Genomic DNA, 25,039 nt, shown 5'->3' with positions numbered 1-25,039 from the left:
GTCTTTTTGCCTGTACATATATGTATACAGACATTTTAACATATATGAAATAATTCAGTTTATATAGCTCTAAACCAAGTTTATTTTCACTTACCATATCATGAGTATATCTTCCTCTGCGATTAAAAATTCTTTTTATACCTGTAAATGTCTGTAAAACAGACCATATGGACATGGTATAATTGAATTAACCATTTCCTCACAAATGGATTTAGGATATTTACGAGGAAAGAGTCATTGTGTAATAATCTGTAATTCCAAAATAATAATAAAGAATTATTTTTCAGGGCGCCTGGGTGGCTCAGTTGGTTAAGCGACTGCCTTCGGCTCAGGTCATGATCCTGGAGTCCCGGGATCGAGTCCCACATCGGGCTCCCTGCTCGGCAGGGAGTCTGCTTCTCCCTCTGACCCTCCTCCCTCTCATGCTCTCTGTCTCTCACTCTCTCTCTCTCAAATAAATAAATAAAATCTTAAAAAAAAAAAAAAAAGAATTATTTTTCAAAGTGCACTTTAAGTATAATTCCTTCACAATTCTTTACCTGGTTATTACAATTACCAATAATGAGTGCGTCAGCCAGAGACAACTGCCCCACAATCATGCCCTGTTCCAGCAATGGGGCTCCTGTCTCAGCAAGGCGATTAGATGTGATAACAATGGTATTATCATCATTCAGTACCATCACGGGGTCCGCCTGGAGAAAAAAGCAGTCAGTAGTCGATGGCCAAGACAAAATGTCAATGTCATAAATTATTCCCACTTCTTGACATATACACACGATAAAAATGTTTACCACACATGCATTTACTTTCCCCTAATTACGACAATCTCTCTCGTCCGAAGCTGACCTCAATGAAAGCTGCTACTTCTTGAAGCACCAGGTTCCATTCCACTTGATCTTCTGTATTAAAGCGGTGAGTATAATCTTCAATTTCATCTGACAACTCCTAATTTTAAAATATCACAAAGAAAAATGATTATGGGAAAAAAACACATAAAACTAGATTGCTATAGTGTACCACATTCTTGACAGAAACTGGTATACTTAAGAAGCTTATCATCAATATATAGTCCCAATTATAGCCAAAAACAAAGAAGAAAACTACTTTATTTTGCTTTAAAATAAGACTCCAGAATAATACACACCAATAAGATCTTTTTTTTTTTTTTAGATTTTTATTTTATTTATTTGACAGAGAAACAGTGAGAGAGGGAACACAAGCAGGGGGAGTGGGAGAGGGAGAAGCAGGCTTCCCACGGAACAGGGAGCCCGACGCGGGGCTCGATCCCAAGACCCTGAGACCATGACGCGAGCCGAAGGCAGACGCCCAATGACTGAGCCACCCAGGCACCCCACACCAATAAGATCTTCATAGAGATCCAGAGTCACTCATATCTAATCAACGCTGCATCAGCACTTAATTTATTAACAGAAGACTCTTAAAGGTAAAACCCCAAATTTTTAACACTTATAAAAAACTGAAGACTGTCTAGATGATTTTCTTTGGATTTATATCATAGTGTGTTTTGGGAAGAGTCCTATTAGTAACTAGAGATGGAAGAAGACAGAGGAGGACTTGTCAAAACTAGCATGTTCTGGGGCGCCTGGGTGGCTCAGCTGGTTAAGCATCTGCCTTCGGCTCAAGTCATAACGTTCCGGTTCTGGGAGCAGGGAGTCTGCTTCTCCCTCTGCCTCTGCCCCTTCCCCTGCCTGCACTCTCTCTCTCTCAAACAAATACATAAATAAATCTAAAAAAAAAAAAACCCACATACACAAAACCCACAAAAAACTAGCATGTTCTCCTTGAGTATCAAAAATTAGCAAGCAGGCCACTGAAACAACTGACTGACTACAGAGTGCAACCAGAATGGGGTATGCAATAACTACAGATATTGAGTGAATCCTGAGTGCGGCTAACTCCTAACTACTGAAGCTAATGAAGGACAGTGAAGCAGACACAGTAAATGGATGGAAAGACCAAAACCCATTCACAATACCTTTGTAAAACATTACATGCTTATTCTTGACCTAACCTTTCAATTATTTTCTCTTAAACCAAATATTTTAACTTTGGTTTGCATTTCCCAACCATCCACTGATGGGTGGTGAAATGTAAAACATGCTTAAGGGACAAAAGCAAGGAATTAAGAGAATTGTCTCTGGCTAGTGTATATCTGAAATATGGAGAGAGCAGGAAAATCCTTTTAGCATTACCCTTGTCCAAAGTTACTATACTTTGAATATACTATAAAGTTACTATACTTTGAATGCTGTAATGATTTACATATATTAAAATTATTTTTATCCTGAATCTATTTTTGAAAAACAAAATTATCCATACACAATTATGGGCCAGGATTTTAATAATTTTACTTTTTAAATTAAATTAAATTTTTTAAAGACTTTATTTGACAGAGAGAGACACAGCGAGAGAGGGAACACAAGCAGGGGGAGTGGGAGAGGGAGAAGCAGGCCTCCCGTGGAGCAGGAAGCCTGACATAGGGCTCGATCCCAGGACCCCGGGATCATGACCTGAGCCAAAGGCAGATGCTTAACAACTGAGCCACCCAGGCGCTCCGGATTTTAATAATTTTAAAAGCACACTTACCTTCACCAAATCCTTCACAACATCCATTTTGTTGAGCAGAAGACAAACTACAATAAATCTTGCATAGTATCGTAGCTTCTTAACGACCAACTCAGGTCTACGGCAGATAAATAGGAAGTTACTCATTAGACTAAAAAAAGAAAACATGCTCTTTGATTTTTCCAACTCTCTGGCAGCTTTTAAACTCTTTTAGATCCTATTTTGCACAGTTACAAGTATTTCTGCATATGACCTGTAGTCACATTTAAGCACATTTCTTACAGATTCTTCATGTTCATTCATTGAACAAATACCCATTGAGAACTTAGCTGTATCAGGCACCCTGCTAAGTGCGAGAAGAATGATTAAAACAAACAACTATAGTTACAGCCCCTTCTTCACAGATCTCATTGACAGGAAACTAACTAAAATGTAGCGAAGACAGATAAACACTTAAAACAGAGTGGAATAAGTATAAGAACAGAAGAACTAAGGGATGTTCTTTGAGCCCACAGAGAAGGCTTCCTAGTGAGAGTGATGTTTAAGGTAAGACGATAAAGAGTAGAAGACAACAGGCAGGAAAATACAGGAAGAACATAAGAAAACTATGTTGTCATTCTTAATTTTTAATGGCACTGCACCATGGCTAGACATCCTACACTTGAGAATAACTGAAACCTGTTTTGTGTCAGGTATAAATCAATTTCACACAAGTTTCATTTAAGCTTGAAAATTATGTGCATCGCTTATTGTTGTAGGCAGTCTTAAGCACATTAGGACAAGTTTTTAATTATTTTACTCAAATCTCATTTTTTGGTCTTCTTGATATATAAATGATTAAATATGGTATATTAAAAATCTTCTTGTACACATTAGATCATTTATCAATTTCTCCCATAAAATATGTCACTTTTTGATTTATTATAATATTACATTATTGGGGATCTACAAGTTTAGAATTTTTCTATTTTTTTTTTTTTAGTTCTTTCTTGTATCATTATGAAGTAAACCTCTATCCTTAATAATACTCTCTGCCTTAAATATAGTGGCATTTCTTCCCCTTGATATCTATTTTATCTTTTTCTATGTACCTTATATCTTTGGAGGATCTTTTATAAAGACTATATTATTGGATTTTCCTTTAAAAGGGATACTGATAATCTCTAACTTTTATTAGGAAGTTTCGATCACTTTCACTTACTATGATTACCAATGTACTTGGACTTATTTCTACTTTAGTTTTTTGTGCTAATTATACTTTATTTTAGTGTGTATTCCTTTCCTACCTTTTATTGTAAAGATCATACATCATAATTTTATTCTTTACTTTCCTCCCCTTCTACCTGTTTTGAAATTGTACATTTTCTTTATGTTCTTTAAAAATATTTTTCTTAATATTTTAATAAGCAAACTTTACTTACTCTAAGCTTCTTCTGAACAATAAATGGATGTTATTGGTATGGTTTAATTCTTTACTTTCTTCTTTCATGTTATTGTTGTCCAGAATTTGGCCCCATTTTATCTCGATACCCTCAATTAGCCACTATTACACAATGATTACTGTCTTATGAAGTCCGTGACTTTTTAGGGAACAAAGGGATAACTTTTTTCTTACCAATACCTTGTATATCAACCCCTTCTTTTCAATTTCAATTTTCCTCTTTCTTTTTTTTTTAAAGATTTTATTTATTTATTTGACAGAGAGAGACACAGAGAGAGAGGGAACACAGGCAGGGGGAGTGGGAGAGGGAGAAGCAGGCCTCCCGCAGAGCGAGGAGCCCGATGCGGGGCTCGATCCCAAGACCCTGGGATCATGACCCGAGCCGAAGGCAGACGCTTAACGACTGAGCCACCCAGGTGTCCCCAATTTTCCTCTTTCTGAAGAAATCCATAGTAGTTCTTTTCTATCACCAAAACGAACCACCCTCCTACAAGGTTGTCCTAGCACTGGTCACACGGTTAATGACCTGAGGATTTCTCCCTTACTTTCTTGACAGCTAAACTGTCCATTTAAAAGGACGGTTGGGGCGCCTGGGTGGCTCAGTCGCTAAGCGTCTGCTTTCAGTTCAGGTCATGATCCCAGGGTCCTGGGATCAAGCCCCACGTTGGGTTCCCTGCTCAGTGGGGAGCCTGCTTCTCCCTCTCCTCCCTGCTCATGCTCTCACTATCTCTGTCTCTCTCCCTCTCAAATAAACAAAATCTTAAAAAGACAGTTGATCGTTATATTGAGCATCTCTAGGTATTTTGGAGACAGTATTTTTGATTATCTAGCCTGCCACATTATCAGAAGTGGAATTCAAAACAGGAGGAAAATTTGTAGGAGGAGGATGTCAATTCATAGTTGAAATGTTAGTATGACAATTTCTTTAATTTTTTGATAAAAATAAAATAGGTTCTGTGAATCTGTATCATATTATACAACTATGTAACACAGAATCCACAAACACATATTGAACCAGGGATTAGCAAATTTTTGCAAATGGCCAGAAAGTAAATGTTTTAGCTTTGTAAGCACATATGGTGCTTATAGTGTATCTATCTTTTCTTTTTTCATGACACTTTAAAAATATAAATAGGATCCTAAGCTACCAGACAGCTCAAAAACAGCCAGGCCAATCCCTGTATTAAATAAACATACAGAAGTAGGTGGATGCATTCTATAGTGGAAATCACTGTGTTAAAGTTTTAGCAGCAAAGGGCAGAGAAATAAGGCAGTACTATCCACTCGTACACACAAGAGACTACCCCAGTCAGGCCTGAAAACCCAACAGCCCACAGCCCTACTGTCTGACACTATACCAAACTGCAGAAGAAAAATATCATCCCATGAACCACACTAGAAAGGTCCACTTCAAGTCCTCCCTATAAATATCACTACTAGGAAATGCCAAGGTCCTCAAGGTTCGATTCACGTTTCCCATGATCAAAAACTTCCATACTGTCACCACTAAGGTTGACATCATGATTCTCCTGACTAAGTTCTTCTGGTACTCCAGAACTGTAGCTTTGTCCAGCCCGCCAGGCCCACCACTTCTAAGATACTGACTTTATACATTTGCCGGAGAAACTGTTTTCCCAGGTGGCTGACTGCCACGTGGCCCCAACCTCTGGGTACTCAGAAACTTCATCCTCTCCACATCTAACTCTGACCAGGTTTGGCCTCAGCTGTTTGCAACAGGCAGGGTTTGTGGCTCCAGTAATGTCTCCCCTACTAAACAGGATGGGCCCATGGAATGAGACATGTTCAGAGTTGTATATGTGTCACTTCTGGTGATCGCTGGAATGTACCATTCCTTCTGGCTTTAACACAGTCCTTAGGTACTGAGATAGTGCAGGGAGAATTTGCCCCTTTGAGGAGAGATTTTTGCTTTTAAAGCAACTGTGAAATTGCATAATACTCTCTTACTTAGTTTTAATCAACCAGCTGTTCATTTTATTTTAATTCAATTTAGTTAACATATACTGTATTATTAATTTCAGGGGTAGAATTTAGTGATTCATCAGTTTGCATGTAACACCCAGTGCTCCTTACATCAAGTGTCCTCCTTACTGCCCATCACCCCATCCCCCCACCCACCTCCCCTCCAGCAACCCTCAGTTTATTTCCTAGAGTTAAGAGTCTCTTACTGTTTGCCTCCCTCTCTGTTTTCATCTTATTTTATTAATACAATGGAATAATACTCAGCCATCAAAAAGAATGAAATCTTGCCATTTGCAACTACATGGATGGAACTAGAGGGCATTATGATAAACCAGCTATTCATTTCTGTAGCTGTTAGCAATTGCTACCTTGACTGTCTTCCTGCCCTATATGAACTAAGAAACATCCTACCAACAACCATCCTTCCTAAGGTACAGGGAACAAGGTCAAGATTTTGCACACTGGATTGTCCTTTCATTCTAATTTAGTGGCCTGAAGCAAGAGATTTTGTCATCCTGGTTACAAATAATCCTACCTCTGTTCATCTGCCTTGCTCTAGGAGGCAGCACAGGAAAATCATTCACATGGGGTATTTGCTGTTAGGATAGAAAAGGATTTTAATAAAGGAAACTGTTGGGTTTTAAGCCAAAGGGCCCAAGGCCAATTTCCCTTTGAGCCAAATTAGAACATGCAGAAGAGTGAATTATACAAGGTGTTTCATTATTGCTTAAAATGGTTCTTTCCTTATATGTATTTTCATACTGAAAAGATACTAATTACATAGCCCTTTCGCATATTTTTAGAAATAAAATTTATCTCACCAAGAATTCACACAAATTGTACAATATGAATACAAAAACGGGGGTGGGGGGTTCCGAGGAAATATATCTGTAGTGAGAACAGGTGAGGCAAACTGTAAGAAAATCTGAAGGAGAGGTAACTGATGGAACTTCTAAGAATGAAGCACGGCGTTGACTTTGGGGGGGCGGGGGGAGTGGAGAATCCAGCATCTGCAGGCCTTGCTCATATCAGGCAAGCTCCTTTGGACAAGCCTGAACAAGATTTGCTAGGGAATGAAGGGGATTTACAAGAGCGGGGCTTTCCAAAAAATGTTGCTGTTTAGCCAGAAAGCTTATGATAGCCAACCACAAAGTGTCCTCTAGAAAAATATGTCAAAATTATGTTCTTGTCTACTGCTAAGAGAATATAATCTTTTCACTATATAACAACTGTGAGTTCTGTTGCTGGCAGTAGAGGGAACATTCAGATCTTCTATGCCTGAGCTTTCTCTTCCAACAGTTCCTGAAACACTAGTAACAGAGATTCTCCAGCAGAACCCTGATTTCTTCAGCAATTCCGTCTTCACCTGGAATTAATAACATCAGTCTGCCTGTACCCAAAATACGTCTGTAACTCCCATAAGAAGTTCTCTGAAAGGCAAAGAGAACACCTGTACACCTTCTTTTCTTTTTCCTTCTCCCACCCAAGCATCTACACCACACTGCCAAATGTATAATAAGCACTCAATAGATTGCCACTGGGAAAGAATGAATTCTACGTGATTCTTTTTCTTACAGTGGAGCTACACAACAGTAAGGTACCCAGTTTATACAAGACAATGTAAACAGCTTTAGGGCCTTTTCTTTAGTCCCACCAACAGCTGTCAACAGGCTTTTGAATGTATATGAATTCAAATTATACAGGCTGAAAAGAACAAAGGCTATCAGCTAAGCCTCACTTGGGAATTGTTTCTTTTCTCTGGAACTTCCTGGAACCCTCATCTCTCAAGAAGAAATGATCAACCCCCCCTTTGTGCTCTGACTCCCCCAGGTACTGTGACATCTCTTCTATCTATAACATTTATTGCTTTTAGGTAACATACGTCTGTATGCTTAAGAAGACCTAGTACATTGTAAGGTGCTCAGTAAATACCATTTAAATTAATAAAAGTTAGAAACAAATATGTGCTTCTTTGCATAATTTCCACACAGACTAAAAATTCTGAGTGTTTTCTCTCCTTTCTAAAAACATAGTAGGTGCATACCTGTCCTCTTTATTGACTTGAGAATAATATGACCTCTGTCTGATTGCAGAATAGAAGGAGAAAGCCTCATTCAGATAGCTGGTCTCAGACGTGCGTAGGCTATGAGGAAAAAAAAAAAATCCTTAAATTTGACAGCGTCTCAAAATCTTCATGATGAATACTTGTTTCATTCTTCCTCTACTCCTCTACACGAGGGGATGGGAAGGACTACCCTAAATTTGAATCAGCAAAGCAATAATTATAACACCCTTACAATGGGTAAAAATAATGACAAGGTAAAAAAAAACAACAAAAAAAACCAAACCTCCCCAAGCTCCCAAGCCTTTTGTGATGGCAATCCAAAGTACATATTATTGTTATTCTTTGAAGGGATTCTCCAAAGAGCATTCCACCCAGTTAAATCTTTCCACCAGACCTTTCATGGCCTTCCCCAAATCCATACATAGTCACTTGTCCTTTGGCTCATTTCTTCAGTTTTTTTTTTCCTCATAGGACTCAGAAATGGACTAATCCATATTGATCTTCAGAGGATGCTGATGAATCAGGTTCTCTGTTTAACATTTCTAGTTTTACAAGGGACTTCTTAAGAAAATATTTTACCTGAAAGAGTGATTTTAATGGGGGAATGTTGATGGAGTGCCAAAAGACAGGAAGAAGAAGAAATTCCATATGGCCCAAGCTTTTTATGCTATACTTGATACTCTGTGAGATTTAGATTCCTAAAAGGAATTCTCTTCTTTCCTTGACTCATCACTAAGGATCTCATCTCAACACTAAGATTTATCTGCTTCATGTAACCTTTTAGATATATCCTACAAATATGAGTTTTAAAATATTCCCCTGAAAACCACTCATTCAAACATACAAGTTATGACATGTATCAAGATTTAAGTGAAGTCATTAAGAACTATAAATTCATTTAGTATTTATGATTTATCTAAAACCAAGGTCATAATCATTTAAGTTATACATGAGTCTTTACCCAAATGAACTGTTTGGAAGGTAAGCCTTTGAAGCAAATAATGTTCTTGGATTATGGAAGATTGTTTCATAATACTGTTTTGATCACTATGATCTGGGGTTCATTTGTAACTCCTTAGTTTTCCCTCCTACCAAGAAGGATATTATGCATACTTCTGCATGCTGTGTTTAAATCAGGACAACGCTTTATTTTTTCCATATGCAATTCACTTACTAATAATGGTAGTATAGCTGCCCAATCTTAGAAGCAATTTCCCCTATTTGCCACCGCTTCAAGCCATACCGATTATCCAAGACTTGTCTGTTTTACATAGGAGATAAGAAAATAGACATAAGAGACTATAAATTCCAAAAATAACCAAATCTGTAAATTTAATAGGATAAAATACCACCCAATTCAGCATGAAATTCTGAATTCATGTATTCTAATTCATGAATTTTTCATGAGATTTCAACATCATGATTCAATTAAATTCAAGAAGCATGTATTAAATGTCTATTTAAAGTAAGCTGAAACATGAAAAGAAACTTCTTTGAGCTATGCTCATGAAAATTAAAAGCAACACCCCCCTCCAAACAGTTTTGACCAAATAAACAAAACCTATTTTAGAATGAAACCACACACCAGCCTACCTATGTTAGAGTTAATCTGAACCATTTCAGATATAATACTATCTTTAAAGATCAAATGAGAGCATTACATTTTAAAAACTTAAGTAAATAGGAAAAAAAAATTATTTTCCTTTGCGTCATGAAGATGAAATATATTAAAATTACCAAGAGATAAAAAGCACTGAGGTAGTAAAGGTCAAAACTGAGACTAATATAAACTGGATCTTCATTCTCCTGTAACTATAAAATTCCTTTACCGATGCTGCTGCTGGAACTTCCAGAGTTTGGTGTAAACATCGAAAGTTCTTCCAAAATAGGACTGCCACTGCTTCTGCCCATACTGTGGCAAATCTCTGTAATAAAAAACAAACAAGTATAAATTTTAAATCTCTGATGCTATTTGGAAATTAGGTCTTGTGATGGTATAAACTGGAGAGATTCAAAGCCTCTGCATTCAGGCTTTCTTTTTAAGAAAGCTGTAATTTTGGGGGCGCCTGGGTGGCTCAGTCGTTAAGCATCTGCCTTCGGCTCAGATCATGATCCCAGGGTCCTGGGATCAAGCCCCACATTGGGCTCCCTGCTCCGCGGGAAGCCTGCTTCTCCCTCTCCCACTCCCCCTGCTTGTGTTCCCTCTCTCGCTGTGTCTCTCTCTGTCAAATAAATAAATAAAACCTTAAAAATAAAAAAAATAATAAATAAGTTGTAATTTTTGGAGCAGAAATGGTTCTGTAAGAGTCCAGGACATGTTCTTTCCTATTCTTCTCCCCACCTCTGTTCATTCTTAGTCTTCTCTGTAGATACCTGTCCCATGAGGTTTCTAGCACTTTGCTCTCCCCGGATGATCTTATTCCCAGTCATTTATACGCTGATAACTTCCAAATGTTTATTATCTTCATATAAGAACTCAGAACTCTGAAAAACACTGCTGCTTTAGGGAATGTATCTAGGAGCGGATGTGCAGGTGGTATTATTGTTCCCAATTATTCTATCCTCTCCCTACAAGTGAAACTATACATCCCTGTCCTTGGGTCTGGTGACTTACAGTAAATCCCTCAGAGACAAATTCTTCCCTGTCATTTGAACACTTAAGACTTGCTTTGGCCAATGAACTATTATTGCAAGTTACCCACACCATGTCTGAGAAGATGACATAAGAGATACTGCATAGTTTAGCATTTTCACTTCCCTCCAATCTAAGACCAAGATAGGGCTGCTCCTTAGCCTGGAACACAGAGTCAGACCCATTTAACGGAGCCTCAGAACTGCAGACAACTTCTAGCTAGCACGTGAGCTAGAAATAAATCTCTGTTGTAGTAAGGCACTAAAATGTTGGATCTGTTACAGCAGCCTTATTGAGGAAAAGCCAGTACAGAAATGGATACCAGGAATAGGCTACTGCCGTAACAAATACATAACATATGTAATACTGGCATTGGAACCGAGCAGCACGAAACTGGTACTGAAGGCTGGAAAAATGATGACACATACAAGACAGAGGCAAAACAGCATCTGCCTGCAATCACTTGGAGAGCAGTTAAGGTGATTAGTGAACGTATGGATTTATACAAAGAAGCTGGGAAAAGTATGCTACTAGCCCTGGATGCTATTATGTGCACGTAACAAAACACAAAAAAGAGATGAACTCAGGAAAGAACTAGCTGCAAGCAGGGCTGAAAAGGAAAAAAGATAACCCACAAGTTCCAGGACTTTCAGAATTGAAAGAACAATTTCTAATGCATAAGTGCAAAAGATACAATGGAGAAATGCTGGTTATAAACGCCACTAACAATGGAGTCCTCGTCCTCAGGGTAAAAAAGGAGAGCCCGTGAATAAATCTATGAAAGTGGCCCCAAGTATATTTTTCAGTGGAACAAGATAGATCAAGGAAAAGAATCTAAGGATCTAATTGTCTTGTAGAAGCTTCATAAGTTCAGGGTATCTGTAATAACATCTAGAAAAGAAAAAGAGGCAAGTTTCAAAAAACTATGGCTATGGCTATTGTGAAAACTAACCTGAATCAAACAGAGTCAACCAAATCTTGTGAGAGTTGTACTGCCAAATGGTGTTTGTTTTATAAAGGAACAATAATCACCCACTGATTACAGTGAGGTACACTTCTTACCCCAGTCTATGACTTGTCTTCTCATGTTTATTGATTGGGTTTTTCTTATGAATAGTTACCAAAATGTATCAGCTTATCTTTATGGAAAGTGTTTTTTCTGTCTTTTTAAAGAAATTCATCCATACAATAATATACTCTTTTAAAAGATTTTAAGTTTCACCTTTCAAATTTAACTCTTTAATATAACCAAAATTGAGTCTCAGATATGTAACAAATTCTATCTGAATAATTTTTTAAAAAACCATTTGACTGGAGCACCTGGTTAAGTGTCCGACTCTTGGTTTCTGCTCAGGTCATGATCTCAATTCTTGAGATAGAGCCCCGCATCAGGCTCCATGCTTAGCGCAGAGTCTACTTGAGATTCTCTCTCCCTCTTGCTCTGCCCCTCCCTTGCTTGTGCTCTCTCTCTCTCACTCTCTCTCTCTCAAATAAATAAATATTTTTAAAAATCACTTGACTTTTGGGGGCACCTGGGTGGCTCAGTTGGTTAAGCGACTGCCTTCGGCTCAGGTCATGATCCCGGAGTCCTGGGATCGAGTCCCACATCGGGCTCCCGGCTCAGTAGGGAGCCTGCTTCCCTCTCTGACCCTATCCCCTCTCATGCTGCTTCTCTCTCTCTCTCTCAAATAAATAAATAAATAAAATCTTTAAAAAAAAAATCACTTGACTTTTGAATAATTTGACAGAACAAGAATTGCAGTCATCAATTTTCCTTTACGCTTGGATCTCAGCTCTTTGTTCTATTGGTTTTTCTAGTTCCTCATTAACATTCTGTTAATTACTATAGGTTTATAAAAAGTGTGGCATGTTTCTTCTTTTTAAGGAACACCTTGGCTATACTTGGTTCCTTATACTTGCATATAAACATCAAAATCAGCTTATCAAAGTTCTAAAAAAAAAAAAAAAATCCTAATGGGTTCTAGTGAGACCTGAATGAATCTAGACATCCACTTGGAGAATTGACATTTAAAAAATAATTTTTAGTGTCAATAGTATCTCTTTCCATTTATGTTGAAAATAGTCACTAAATAGGGGCGCCTGGGTGGCTCAGTTGGTTGGGCGACTGCTTTCAGCTCGGGTCATGATCCTGGAGTCCCGGGATCGAGCCCCGCATCGGGCTCCCTGCTCCGCAGGAAGCCTGCTTCTCCCTCTCCCACTCCCCCTGCTTGTGTTCCCTCTCTCGCTGCCTCTCTCTCTCTGTTGAAAAATAAATAAAATCTTTAAAAAAAAAAAAAGAAAAGAAAATAGTCACTAAATAAATTTTACAATGCTTTGTATAAAGGTCTACTATTTCTTGGTTCACATTATTACAATGTCTCGTATTTTTACTGCTTTTGTGAAAGGTATCTCTATTTTTTAAGTTATGTCTTAAAATTTTTTTATGCTGGAAGGTTTCAAACATATACAAAAACAAAACAGTACAATGAATCCCAATGTACCTGAGCATTTCCTAGATTATAAACTTAAAGCCAATCCCTTCTACTTGGGGTTTCCAGATAAAGTGGTTTTGTTTGGGGGCTCACTATTCTTTTGCATTAATCTACCTGTCTATGCTAATATGACTTCATCTAAATTAATACCCCTCTGATCACCACTAGCACTATTTTCAATTAAGAAAAGAAGTGCAGGCTATATTTCAGAATGACCCTTATAACCCAAAAGTCTACTAAAATACCTAAAAATAGAGAAAACACTTAAATGTTTCATGGTAAAAGGAGACACTTTTTATATTATTATTATTATTTTTTTTTTTAAAAAGAGAGAACGTGCACACTTGTGAGAAGAAGGGATGGAGTGCGGGGTTGGGGAGAGGCAAAGGGAAAGAGGGAGAGAGACAGAGAATCTTAACCAGGCTTTACACCCAGCACGGAACCCAACACAGGGCTAAATCTCACAACCCTGAGATCATGACCTGAGCTGAAATCAAGAGTTGGATGCTTAACTAACTGAGCCAGCCAGGCACTCCAAAAAGAGACTTTTAAATATAAATTCTCTCACTTAACCTAAGTTTAACTTTCTTTCTTTTTTTTTTTTGTAAAGCTGGTTTACTTATTTATTTTTTTAAGATTTTATTTATTTTGACAGAGAGAGAGAGACAGCGAGAGAGGGAACACAAGCAGGGGAGTGGGAGAGGGAGAAGCAGGCTTCCCGCCGAGCGGGGAGCCCAATGCGGGGCTCGATCCCAGGACCCTGGGATCATGACCTGAGCCGAAGGCAGATGCTTAACAGACTGAGCCACCCAGGCATCCCTAAGTTTAACTTTCAAGTATAAAAGAAATCCTTTATTTATCTCATATAACTAAGTAATAAGCTAAATATTCTTGGTAAACTATACTAATATAATGAAATCTGAAGTAGTATTTTGTTGAAGTAGTATTTGTTGAGAAACTGGGGGGTAGGGGGAGAGGGATGTATATCCTTCCAGACTTTATACATATACAGTATTTGGGTATACAGGCACAGTATTTGTCTTGTTTTCTTTTCTTTTTTTTTTTTATTCATGAGAGACAGAGCGAGAGAGAAAGGCTGAGGGAGAAGCAGGCTCCCAAGGAGCAGGGAGCCCGATGCGGGACTCGATCCCAGGACCCTGAGATCATGACCTGAGCCGAAGGCAGACGCTTAACCATCTGAGCCACCCAGGCACCCTTGTCTTGTTTTCTAATGTAAACTTTTTTCACTTACTATATTGTTAACATTTTTCATGTTTAATATAAACATATGTAGCACTGTGTATAATACACTTACATATTTGAGATTAGCAGAAAGAGACTCCCCCCCCCACACAAACCTGCTATATATTTTTTAACTTACTTAACAAAGGATACATAATTTCATGGAAATAAGATAGCTACAGAGCAGAAACAAATACAGCTTATGTTTCTATAGCTTTTCTCTTGCCCTAGTGGGGTATCTTGCTATTGCTAACACTTGCCTTGCAGTTAGGCAAGGTGTTTTTTGAAGACATGGGATGGAAGGAGGAAACCTGGTCACTACATATAATTCTATCAAGTGCTAAGTATTATGAAGGCCAGAGAATGTGATGTGAAATATGATCTCTACAATCAAGGAGCTTATTATTTAGTTAGATAGAAAAGACTAGCACATATATGGAAAAAGAGAAAAAATAGCACTTAAGTATTTAATTATATGTGACTAAGTAAAAGTAATAGGAGATGTAGAAAAGAGATACATTGGAGGGCTTGAGTAGTCAGGGAAAGCTGCTCGAAGAAAGTGATCTGGATAGGCAAAAGAGAAAGAAGTGATCATCAGGGAGAGAGAGAGAGAGAGAAATAAGATAATATGCAAGAGAAACAAAGGCAATTATCAGCTAATAAAACAGTTGCACAAGTCTTAGCCAGACCTCGCTTATGCAGCTGTGGACAGCTAGTGGTGGAGGGCCTCCCTTAGATGTCTGGCAGTTGCCTGGCTGGCAGCCAGGGTGCTGGGTCACATGTTTGTCATCCAACAGGCTAGCTCAGTTTCCATGAGGATCCCAAAAGCAGCAAAAGATAGGGCAGTTCTTTTTTTTTTTTTTTTTAAGATTTTATTTACTTATTTGTCAGAGAGAGAGCACAAGCAGGGGGAGTGTCAGGCAGAGAAGGCAGAGGGAGAAGCAGACCCCCCCGCTGAGCAAGGAGCCTGATGCGGGACTCGATCCCAGGACCCTGGAATCATGACCTGAGCTGAAGGCAGATGCTTAACCGACTGAGCCACCCAGGCGTCCCAGAGAGGGCAGTTCTAATGTGCATCATTCTTTTCGATTCTTTGCATCGTGTCTGCACTGTCCCATTGGCCAAAGCAATCCTCATGGCCGAGTCCAGGGTCAGTGTGGGAGGGGATGACTCACAGGCATGGATACAGGGAAGGGAATGATTTTTACAAGCAATCTATCACAGAAATCTTATATTTTTTCCTTTCTTTCTCAATTTTGAAAAAGTCTCTTGTGAAAACAAAAACGCTCTATGTTGTACAGCAAGAAAAAATACCCTTTTGCTTTGCCCCTCAATTCTAGCCCCCCAAAATAACCACCATTAAGGCACGTATTGAATGGAGCACTGGTGTTATACGCAAGCAATGAATCGTGGAACACTACATCAAAAACTAATGATGTAATGTATGGTGATTAACATAACATAATAAAATAAAATTAAAAAAAATGCATTTTCTATATACATTTAAGTAAATATGTGAGTTTTTCTATTATTTTACATAAATGGAATCAAAACTACATATAATGTTCTATAACATGCCTTTTAATTTATTATTTGTATATTTATTTTAACATGCCCTTTTTTTAAAATTTTATTTATTTATTTGAGAGAGATACAGCAAGAAAGGGAACACAAGCAGGGGGAGTGGGAGTGGGAGAAGCAGGCTTCCCACTGAGCAGGGAGCCCGATGCTGGGCTTGATCCCAGGATGCTGGGATCATGACCTGAGCTGAAGGCAGACACTTAATGACTGAGCCACCCAGGCGCCCCTTAACATGCCCTTTAAATTTAAAAATATATCAGCGTTTTTTAGTGCATATACAATCATATCAACATTTACTGTGTAAAATGTAGTACATAATAACCAATTTATTTAACCAATCCCTTCCCAACAGACATTTATATTGCTTCCAGTTATTCCCTGTTATAAAAATGCTGCAATAAACATCTTCATACTAATAATCTTGAATAGTTATGCCATATGAGTAAAAGGTAAATTTCTGTAAGTGGAGTTAACAAGTGAAAAAAGATATGCATTTCTCTACCGGATGTTAAGACAATGAATTAAAAAGCAAAGGGACTACGTGAAATTTTCAGGTACACATAACAAGAATGAGTTAGTAACTACATTTTTAAATCCATTTCCATTATCCTTACGATAAGGAGAAATTCATTTCAGATTACAGAAATAAGTTAACTCTAGATACCAGTTTCCACATCTGTTCCAAGTTTTCATTTTTTTTTTTTTTAATGTCTCCATGTACCCCTAGTGAGAAAGTGCTAATCAGATATTTTAAAACTGAAGTTGCTGCCAGAATCTTTAAGACTCTTATCGTGTGGCTCCTGCTAGGAAGACTGTATTATTATATAACAGCATTAAGCAGCAACATCACCTACATGAAAACTGACAACACCTGGGGGCTTCTTTACAGATACTGTGTAAAGTCTTTAGGCAGATTTTCAAGTAAGCATGTGCCTGCAAGTTCCTCCGAGTTTCCCAAACTGACGGATTTAATAAACCTCAGTAATATACCCCGTTAACTGAGAAAACAGAACTAGAATTCAGTGTTTTATTTCATGATGACGTATATAATTTCAGGTGTTCACCATAAAAGGCTTTAAGGAAGGGAATTCTATACAGGGACTAAAAGCACGAAGAAGGCGATCTAAAAGGCTAGAACAAGGCGCCTGACAATAAGTAGTAAGCATACAAATATTTCCTGATTTATAGCTCTGAACAATGTTGGCTAAATTCTATACTATTTCCCATAAAAGAATTTAGAACATCTGTCACGGTAGTCTAAATACTCAGCTATAATGACAGGAATTTCTTTTTCAACATAGAGTTAAAATTTTTTTTTTAACTTCCTAAAGGGTAAGTCCTATGATCACCCTTTCTCTAATGAGACATGTCACAGAAGCTAATACACAAACCACTGTAATTCTATTAGAGTCTAAAACTAACTGAGGTATTTTATAAAGGGTTTTAGACAAATTCCTTTACTATTCAGAGCTTGACTATGGTTTTAAACTCTGAATATATCATTTGGTCATTATAACTGATGTTAGAGATGGGAAATCAATGGTCCATAGAATTAAGTTAAATGAGGCTCTGTGAATTATCCTGTAAGCTAAATGACCCGATATTTCACTTTTTGCAAAGACACCTATGTTCTAAATCGGCTGCTCATACTCTTCATCCAAAGTTTTAGAGGAAATTCAAAGTATGGCATTTAACTGCTCTTTTTTTAAATCCTAAACTCTCAACAAAAGTTAGGAGACTATGGTAGGAAGAAATGTAGTACAAATGATTAAACCTGGTTCTCAGAGATGTTTCCAATGTATGCTGAGATGTTAAAATTTAGGAAATCTCTTCTGGGTTTCTATAAATCAACTGTCTTAACTAAACTGAATTAGCTAGGATCGCTGATGCCCACCCACACCTAACATTCCAGTCCAACAGCCACTCTTTCGTCCTCCTGATGTCAGTCCTCCCTGGGGTGTGCCGTCTTAAAATTCTCTCTTCTTTCTGTTCTCTTCTACTGGCTTCTCCTTCCTTAGCCCATCCTTAACTGCTTGGCTTCTTCAGGGCATGTATACGTATACGTATATGTATATGTATATGTAAATATACACACACACACACACACACACTGAGGATCAAGGAGCTTAAGTGAGTTGCCTGAGAACTCATGATCAGTAAATTGTTGAGCTGTGATTCAGATTCAAACCTTCTAACCCCTAATCTAATGTTCTCTTCTTTCTACCATAAGGAAAACAACCTAGATTTTGATTCTACATCAGTAAATTTCTCTCTCTCTGGGCTCTCCCAGGTCATGGGATGCAAATGACCTCCAACAAAGCTGTGGCCAAAGCTGTGGTCAAACGCCTAACTCAACTTCTCTGAACAAGGTTTTCAGTCAAGGAGCACAGTGTCCCATTACATATTCTTATTTACACAGAGAGGTCTGTATTACAGTGACACCGTTGTTCCAATCCATGCCTCTGTGTTCATTTGTATACCAGACAAAACTGTGTTTGGGACTTGCAAAGCCAATTGAGCAATTCCTTGTTTTAACAATGGCACTTTTCTTCACTGACTGGTATATCTGGTTTCCAAATTTAGGTTTAGGAATAGATCTGTGAGTTTGAAAATGCTGGGGGTATCAAGAGGTGTAGGCTATTAAGGCTGAGTGTTTCCTTTAGGGGAGGATACCTTAATGGTACCACAATATCAACCCTTTTGTTTACTGAAGAGGGAGAAAGCTTTTTTTTTGAATGAGAGTTTGAGAGAAAATGCACAAGAGTGCTTGATTAGGTTGAAGGTGGACATCCTCTTTATCTTGGTATCCTGCTTCTATTCCTAGCCCTGTACCTAGAATGGTGCGGACACATAGAAGGAACTTAGCAGGGGTGACTGGGTGGCTCAGTTGGTTAAGCGTCTGTCTTTGGCTCAAGTCATGATCCCAGGGTTCTGGGATCGAGACCGTCGTTGGGCTCTCTGCCCAGCGGGGAGTCTGCTTCTCCCTTTCCCTCTGCCTGCCGCTCCCCCTGCTGTGCTCGCTCTCTCTCTACCAAATAAATAAAACCTTAAAAAAAAAAAAAGAAGACACTCAGCACATTGTTCCATTCCTAATAATGGTTTATGAATTTGAATAACTTTGAATAATCACCCCCAGTTTGAATTTAGACCTGCCAAGCCAAATAAAGCTATGGAATTGTGTCTCCTCCTCCTGTGAACCAGCTCCAGAAGTATAAAAATTTTTACATTTAGAAATGGAACTATTAATAAATTTATTTCTAATGGCACCTTGCTCGTAGGAAAAAAAGATTGTCAAGTTTTAAATCCCACGTCCCCTCTATGGTGTTGCTGCCTTGTCCCACCAAACATCCATGACTCTTTTGTAGGTATGATGATACCCAAAGGAGCTTGACAGATATGAATTCCTCTGAGAACCAAGGAGATGAATGAGTACAAGAAGCCAGGAAGTTAACTGAGCCATTCCTTCAGTCGAGCATTTGCCTGTGTCACCTCCAGAAAAGAGGCTATCAGAGCTCCCCTGTAATTCTGGGATCCTAACTCCCATATTGAGGAAGAACTTCTCTGAAGTAGCAATTCCCAAATTAGAACCTATCCCATTAACATAAGCTATTGCTTTATCTGCCAAAGCTTTCTCACTTATAAACCAAGAAAATAGACGTGAATGAGGTTGTTTGGAGGATTTCATGAAATCCACTGTTGTTAAAACATCTTTACTTTTTCTCTTTACACTCCTCCTGGAAGACCTCAAAAAGTAAACACAAATATCTTCCCCCTTACCAATCCTTGATCTCACCCACTAGCAACTAAAAAGGTGAAGAAGCCTTATTTCTGTTCCTAGCCAGGCCTGACAATTAAGATCTTCATAAAGAGTAATGTTTCAGGTCAGGTTATACTGAACTGTGATGGTCAGAAAGAACTAATTAGAAATATACTCATCCTTTTATAGTTTAAAATTTTGGCATAGCATTTAAATCACTGATTTTCTGGATTCTGGGGAAAGGGTAGCAGCACAGTCTTTACTCAGATACATTCCAAAAACAGACAGAACCCCTAGATAATAAAACCAAAACCCTACAAACAACATTTTCAGCAAAGTAAGTGTTATGTTATAAGCTAACTATGTCACCTGCAAATTCATATATTGAAGTCCTAACCCCCAGTACCTCAGAATGTGCATTTAGAGACAGGGCCTTTAAAGAAGTATAGTAATTAAATTAAAACAAGGCCTTTTGGGGGGGCACTAATACAGTCTTTATAAGGAGGAGATGAGGACACACACAGAGACACCAGGGATGCGCATGCATAGAGGGATGACCATATGAGAAAGAAAACGGCCATCTGCAAGCCAAGGAGAGAGGCCTCGGAAGGAACCAAGCCTGTGGCACCTTGATCCTGGACTTCTAGGCTCCAGAACTGTGAGACAATAAATTTCTGTTGTTTAAGCCACCCAATCTGTGGTATTTTGTTATGATAGTCCTAGCAAACTAATACAGTAAGTAATAAAGTATCTCTCAAGTCCCCAAACACAGGTGGGTGGGGACAAATCACCAACAGCCAAAAGATCCACAGGCCGCTAGCATCTGTACAGGAAGAGACAGAAGAAACAAATACGACATCTGATGGACCTGCAAAGAAGAGAAGCCCCCCAAACAGCCAATATGTATTCACCAGAAAGCACAGTGGACCATTCTGAGAATGGAAGTTAAAAGTGGGAGGAATTTTGCCTGAGCCAAGAGCCATATGTGGGTACTGAGTCCTTGAAAAGTGGCCCATTTGAACTGAAATGTATATAAGTATAAAATATTCAGTGTACTTCAAAGACTAAGTATGAAAAAAAGAATGTAAAAGATCTCAATAATTTTTCTATATTGATGACATGTTGAAATAAAGTATTTTAGATATATTGGATCAAACAAAATACATCACTTATTTTTTTTTACATGCTTAAGATCCAGCTACTAGAAAATCACATTTGTGGCTCATATTAAATTCTTATTAGTCATTGCTTCCCTAGATCACGTGATCGAGATATCTGTTATACTCTGGTGGCAGGCTACCTCAAATGCATGTGCAATTCTTTTGAGTGGTAAGCCACAGAAAACAAAAGCATTCATCACAAGCTTGTACAGGTAGTTTAAGTATCATCTCTGAAATCACATATACTTTACTATTACCAGTTTGCAAAACTTGCCTCTAGGAAAATACTAATTTTTTGAGGAAAAAAGAGAAGGAAGAGAGAAGGGCAGAAAAAGAGGGAAGAAAGAGGAAGGAGGGGGTGGGGTAGGGGAGGAAGGGAACAAGGGAGCAAACCCTTAATTTCCCAGTTACCCTCTCCTATTTAGGAACCAGGGCATCCTAAAAATAGGCTTTTCAAGAAAGCATTGTAGGGGATTTCTTCTTTAATTTGAAATACTGGGAGCATATTTAATCAAAATAATTTCTACAGTTATTTTTATTTAACACCATTATACTTTACTTTGGTGTACTTCTCTGTCGATATGTATATATATATTTATGACCTCCAATACTTATTTTGGCCATGTGTATTTGCTTCTCCAGAGTCAAATAATCAGTGATTTGGAGGCCTCTGTTGTCTCAAAGCACCAGAGGTCATGGATATCACTGGTAGACACAGCTGTGTATCTCAAATACATGTCTCAAGATGCTGCCTTATATAATCCCAGCAAATATTCCATTCTGCTCTAGCAGTCTTAGTCACCATGGTAACTGGAACCCTGCAAGCACTTGGGCTTTTGATCATTTTCTGACAGTATTCAAAGATATTTCTAACATTATTCTCACTTCATTACTACTGTAACCACATGCAAGAGCTACTAAAAGAAAAACACCACTCATTTTATCCATTTCTCACTGTCTTGGACTATGTTTTCTTACACAGTGAGTGGAAAGAACTTATTTATTATGCACATAATATAAGGAGATATTTTCAGTCAAGAAAAACACTTCATTAAGATATTCATGTCTAGGAAAATCAAAAGGCTCTGACAAGTTAGATGAATGAGTTAATATAAGGTGGAAAGACACACCTTCAAGAGTAAAAAGGGAACTTATTATACCCAAGATATTATATAGAAACTCTGAAGCCTTTCATGTACTGAAATGCACTTTTTTGCTCTGCTCATAAGGAGTTTAAAAAGTCCAAGTGAGAGGGAATACAAGGGTGTTGTTGAGGTGCTCTATGTTCTATTTCTTCATGCAAGTACAAACCACACAGATGTGCTCTGTTTGTAAAAAACACACTTAAAGGGGAGCCTGGGTAGCTCAGTCGTTAAGCGTCAGCTTTCTGCTCAGGTTGTGATCCCGGGGTCCTGGGATCGAGCCCCACATCAGGACCCTGCTCAATGGGAAGCCCACTTCTCCCTCTCCCAGCTCCCCCTGCTTGTGTTCCCTCTCTCGCTGTGTCTCTCTCTGTCAAATAAATGAGTAAAATCTTTTTAAAAAACCACACTTATAATATATGTACTTGTCTGAAAGCATATTACACTGCACTGTAAGTTTAATAACTAGTTTGTGAACTCAAGAAAAAAAGTGGGGGCACAAGGGTGGCTCAGTTGGTTAAGTGTCTGACTCTTGATTTTGGCTCACGTCATGATCTCAGGGGGGGAAATCAGAGGGGGAGACAAACCATGAGAGACTATGGACTCCGGGAAACAAACTGAGGGTTTTGGGGGGGGGTGGATGGGTGAGCCCGGTGATGAGTATTAAGGAGGGCATGTATTGCATGGAGCACTAGGTGTTATACGCAAACAATGAATGATGGAACACTACATCAAAAACTAATGATGTACTGTATGGTGACTAACATAATTAAAAAAATTATAAAAAAAAATCTAATACTGAACAAAGCACTTTCATTTATATAAACAAGCACAGAAAATAGATAACCCTACATGTACCAGACACTTGAGAAAATCAGCCCCCAAATATATTTCGTCTTTGGTTAGGGACTGAACTAGGCACTAAGAGCAAACAGTCCCCACTAAGAGTTAACATGGTATATAGAACATCAATGAAATATAGAATTTTTGATAAATCAAAATCATAAAGAGCACACTGTTTTTACAATTTATGGTTTTTCATTTAACCATGTATCATTTAACCATATACCATATACCTTTCATTTACATATCCACCAAAATCTTTTTAATAGATCTGTATTATTCTATGTTTGTGTGTATATGTAAAACAGACTTTCTTAAAAAGTGAGAAGAAAAAGGAAGGGAGTCTAAGTACTAATCTCTCAGGAACTATTGACCTGTGCCCACTAGCCACATTTCCTCTCGAAGAGCAACCCAAAAGCATTCAGATAATATATATTCTTTACTCACCACACTTACCATAGAAATAAGTATGGCTGTTTAAAATAAAGAGGGCCTTGCACATAAAACACTGAAAATAAACCCCTGATGAATTTGCTTACCCATTCTTCTAGGCCAAAATTTATTATTAGTAGTATTGCCAAATTTTAAAATAGCACTTTAGAAAGGACTGTTCCACATCCGGGAGGCAATCAATATATTAGTATAGAAAATACTGCTTTCAAGGTAGCAATTTATGATACCTGCAAGTTACACACATATACTGACAAAATTACTGACTTAACAAATGAAGAAGGGAGATTTCAAACTGGTGGGACCTGTGTCTTTATATACTGAATATTTTAGAGAACAAGAGTCAAAGGATTAATTCTTTTTTTTTTTTTAATTTATTTATTTGGCAGGGAGAGACACAGAGAGGGAACACAAGCAGGGGGAATGGGAGAGGGAGAAGCAGGCTTCCCGCAGAGCAGGGAGCCCGATGCGGGGCTGGATCCCAGGACCCTGGGATCATGACCTGAGCGGAAGGCAGATGCTTAACGACTGAGCCACCCAGGCGCCCCCAAAGGATTAATTCTTGAACGGATATAGTCTCAAGTGCTCAAGAACTAAACTGAAATAGGCATCATAGGCATATTATAATAAATTTCTGTAACAATGAATAAATAGTCCTAAAGATTAGATCTCACACAACTTTCTCCATGTATTAGGGTTTCCTACCATCCCCACAGACTCAATTTTACTCTGTAATTACTTTAAAACTAAATAAAATAAAATCAGTGTGATCATTAAAATGGCACTTAAAAAAAAAAGATCAAAATGAGACCTATTTGAGCTGGTAAAATACATTTGCACAATCGAAACATTTCAAAAAAAGAGTGAAATGAAACAATTCAATTCTAGTTAGCAGCTGTTTTTTTTTTAAAGATTTATTTATTTATTTTAGAGAGAAAGAGAGAGAGTGCGCGCATGTGCATGCGAGCAGGGGGAGGAGCAGAGGGAGAGAGAGAAAGAATCTCAAGCAGACTCCTGTTGAGTGCAAAGCCTGATGCAGGGCTCGATCTCATGACCCCACGATCATGACCTGAGCCAAAATCAAGAGTTGGGACAGTCAACAGAGCCACGCAGGCACTCCTAGTTAGGAGGGGTTTTGGATACTATAGATACTGTCATCATGTGGCCTAAAGATAAAGATGTACTTAAAAGTGATTTCTGGGGGCCTGGGTGGCTCAGTCATTAAGCGTCTGCCTTCGGCTCAGGTCATGATCCCGGGGTCCTGGGATCGAGCCCCGCATCGGGCTCCCTGCTCGGCCGGGAGCCTGCTTCCCTCTCTCCCTCTGCCCACCCCCGCTTGTGATCTCTCTCTCTCTCTCTCTGTGTCAAATAAATAAATAAAATCTTAAAAAAAAAGTGATTTACAAACTGTAGGGTGCTATGTGGAAATGTATGTGTTACTGTTACTGTTGTAGTAGTTACAGTGATTTTAACCAGGCAGAGAATCTCTAGCAGGAGATCAATACTTGAACTTTATGATTCATTTACAATTCAGAATCAGATTAGGAAAATAATTCCTTTTTTAAGAAGGGAAATGCCATTGCTAAATTCATTATGCTTCTCAGACCTACTGAGTGAAAACATACTCATACTATACTCATTCTTATATTCAAATAAGAATAGAGAAGC

General features: G+C 38.3%; 1 protein-coding gene across 1 annotated transcript in view; it reads right to left on the bottom strand.

Moving 5' to 3' along the window:
• Positions 1 to 25,039, bottom strand: part of SCAI (suppressor of cancer cell invasion) — a 135,497-nt gene that overhangs the window by 39,978 nt on the left and 70,480 nt on the right. The window contains exons 4-9 of the mRNA XM_035015821.1: positions 9,902 to 9,997; positions 9,247 to 9,333; positions 8,052 to 8,150; positions 2,608 to 2,704; positions 847 to 945; positions 540 to 692 (exon numbers count right to left, since the gene is read on the bottom strand). Coding sequence (XP_034871712.1) covers positions 540 to 692; positions 847 to 945; positions 2,608 to 2,704; positions 8,052 to 8,150; positions 9,247 to 9,333; positions 9,902 to 9,997 — 631 coding nt within the window. The remainder of the gene's footprint in view (positions 1 to 539; positions 693 to 846; positions 946 to 2,607; positions 2,705 to 8,051; positions 8,151 to 9,246; positions 9,334 to 9,901; positions 9,998 to 25,039) is intronic.

The sequence above is a fragment of the Mirounga leonina genome, unplaced genomic scaffold (assembly GCF_011800145.1).
Source record: "Mirounga leonina isolate KUSES-001 unplaced genomic scaffold, KU_Mleo_1.0 Mir_170, whole genome shotgun sequence".
Lineage (NCBI taxonomy): Eukaryota > Metazoa > Chordata > Mammalia > Carnivora > Phocidae > Mirounga > Mirounga leonina.
The sequence above is the reverse complement of the archived record's forward strand: the minus strand, read 5'-3'. Positions and strand labels throughout refer to the sequence as shown.